The sequence below is a fragment of the Mesitornis unicolor genome, unplaced genomic scaffold (assembly GCF_000695765.1).
Source record: "Mesitornis unicolor isolate BGI_N332 unplaced genomic scaffold, ASM69576v1 scaffold46559, whole genome shotgun sequence".
In the NCBI taxonomy this organism is placed as follows: Eukaryota; Metazoa; Chordata; class Aves; order Mesitornithiformes; family Mesitornithidae; genus Mesitornis; species Mesitornis unicolor.
Window position 1 is genome coordinate 1 of NW_010210188.1, and position 1,713 is coordinate 1,713.

Here is a 1,713-nt window from a genome sequence, read left to right on the forward strand (position 1 = left end):
CACCCCCCTAGCCGGGAGGCGCCGGGCCCCCTTGGATGCCGCCGAGATGGGCAAGGTGCTGTCCAAGATTTTCGGCAACAAGGAGATGCGGATCCTGATGCTGGGTCTGGACGCGGCTGGTAAAACCACCATCCTGTATAAACTGAAGCTGGGCCAGTCCGTCACCACCATCCCTACCGTGGGCTTCAACGTGGAGACGGTTACTTACAAAAACGTCAAGTTCAATGTGTGGGATGTGGGGGGCCAGGACAAGATCCGTCCCCTCTGGAGGCACTACTACACGGGCACGCAAGGGTTGATCTTTGTGGTGGACTGCGCCGATCGCGACCGCATCGACGAGGCCCGCCAGGAGCTCCACCGCATTATCAACGACAGGGAGATGCGGGATGCCATCATCCTCATCTTCGCCAACAAGCAGGACCTGCCCGATGCCATGAAACCCCACGAAATCCAGGAGAAACTGGGCCTGACCCGGATCAGGGATAGGAATTGGTACGTGCAGCCCTCCTGTGCTACTACAGGGGATGGACTCTATGAAGGGCTGACATGGTTAACATCCAATTATAAATCCTAATGAGAGAATAACTATTTAGTCTACAAAGAATTAAAGAAAAAAAAAAAGTAACCCACATGGCTTTCCGGAAGAATGATTCTCTACTGAAAAGTAAAACAAAAGCATCCATAGGATTATGATCACCTTTCTCCAGTTACCACCCTTTCCTTCTGCACACTTGACTGGATTCCTGTTTTAACTCTTCTTGCTTGGCGTTAGGATGCTCTAATCTCCGAATGTGACACGAACACAAGCACTAGATGCTATGGCAGACTTCCAGCAAACAGGGGAAAGACACATTGTAGACTTGCTAAGTAACTTCTTTTTTTTTTTTTTTTCTCTCGATAGCCCTTAAGATGGTTTGATTATTTTGGGGGATGGTTGGGGGAGGGGTACCGTTTTCAGTGTATGCTTTCTGGTTCTACTTTTTTGATTATAATTTTTTTTTTCTTCTATCACTTGCTGTAGATTGCTACTTTTTTGCATTCATGCAGAATATGTTGATAGGTCTACTTCATCTAGTAAACTGAAAATTATTGCTTAAAATCAAACTGCAGTCTGTCTTTTTATATTAAGGACTTTTTTTTTTTAAAAGTTCTGTTAATCTGTAACTAAATAGTGACTCTCAGTCTGTCTTCATATCTCAGACTAATACCGAAACGAATTCTTGCCTGCAGTGGCAGATAGCGTGAATACCATTGTAACATGTTCAAAGTGCATATCAGGCGCAATGTTAACTAGGTAATGCAAGAACTGCTTTGAAATGTCAGCTGTGAAGTTCTGAACCATACATCATGCATGAGAAGGGATGCAAATAAGTTCCCCATACTACATAGCGACCATATAGCAAATAAGACATGAATGATGTAATAGTTCCAGGGTAGATACTGCTCGGTTTTTGTCTTGCATCGCAAACTTAAATGATGTTTAGCTGCAGTTTTTACTACTCATGTCAGTCTCCGATTCAATGCAAGATAGGTTCCTTCCACAAAACGCAGCAATAACGTGCGAGCGTTGCAACAAGTTTTACTTTGTCACTGCTGTTTTAGGCAAAAATCTAGCACCGACTTGCCTGTCTTGTGATCGAGGCGAATTGCTTTCATCTCAAGGCAGCTGAAGACATCTAAATCTTAGAATCAGAAATCCTTTTTTTATAACAT

At 44.0% G+C, this 1,713-nt stretch overlaps 1 protein-coding gene across 1 annotated transcript; it reads left to right on the plus strand.

Moving 5' to 3' along the window:
• Window positions 1-9: 9 nt before the first annotated feature.
• ARF6 (ADP-ribosylation factor 6) lies at window positions 10-1,104 on the plus strand. Its single transcript, XM_010193098.1, has one exon. The coding sequence runs from the start codon at window positions 47-49 to the stop codon at window positions 572-574; it is 528 nt and encodes a 175-aa protein (XP_010191400.1). The 5' UTR covers window positions 10-46; the 3' UTR covers window positions 575-1,104.
• The last annotated feature ends 609 nt before the right edge of the window (window positions 1,105-1,713 follow it).

Excerpts from the sequence above, each read along its gene's own strand:
- ARF6 (XM_010193098.1), top strand. The coding sequence starts at position 47 with ATGGGCAAGGTGCTGTCCAAGATTTTCGGCAACAAGGAGATGCGGATC.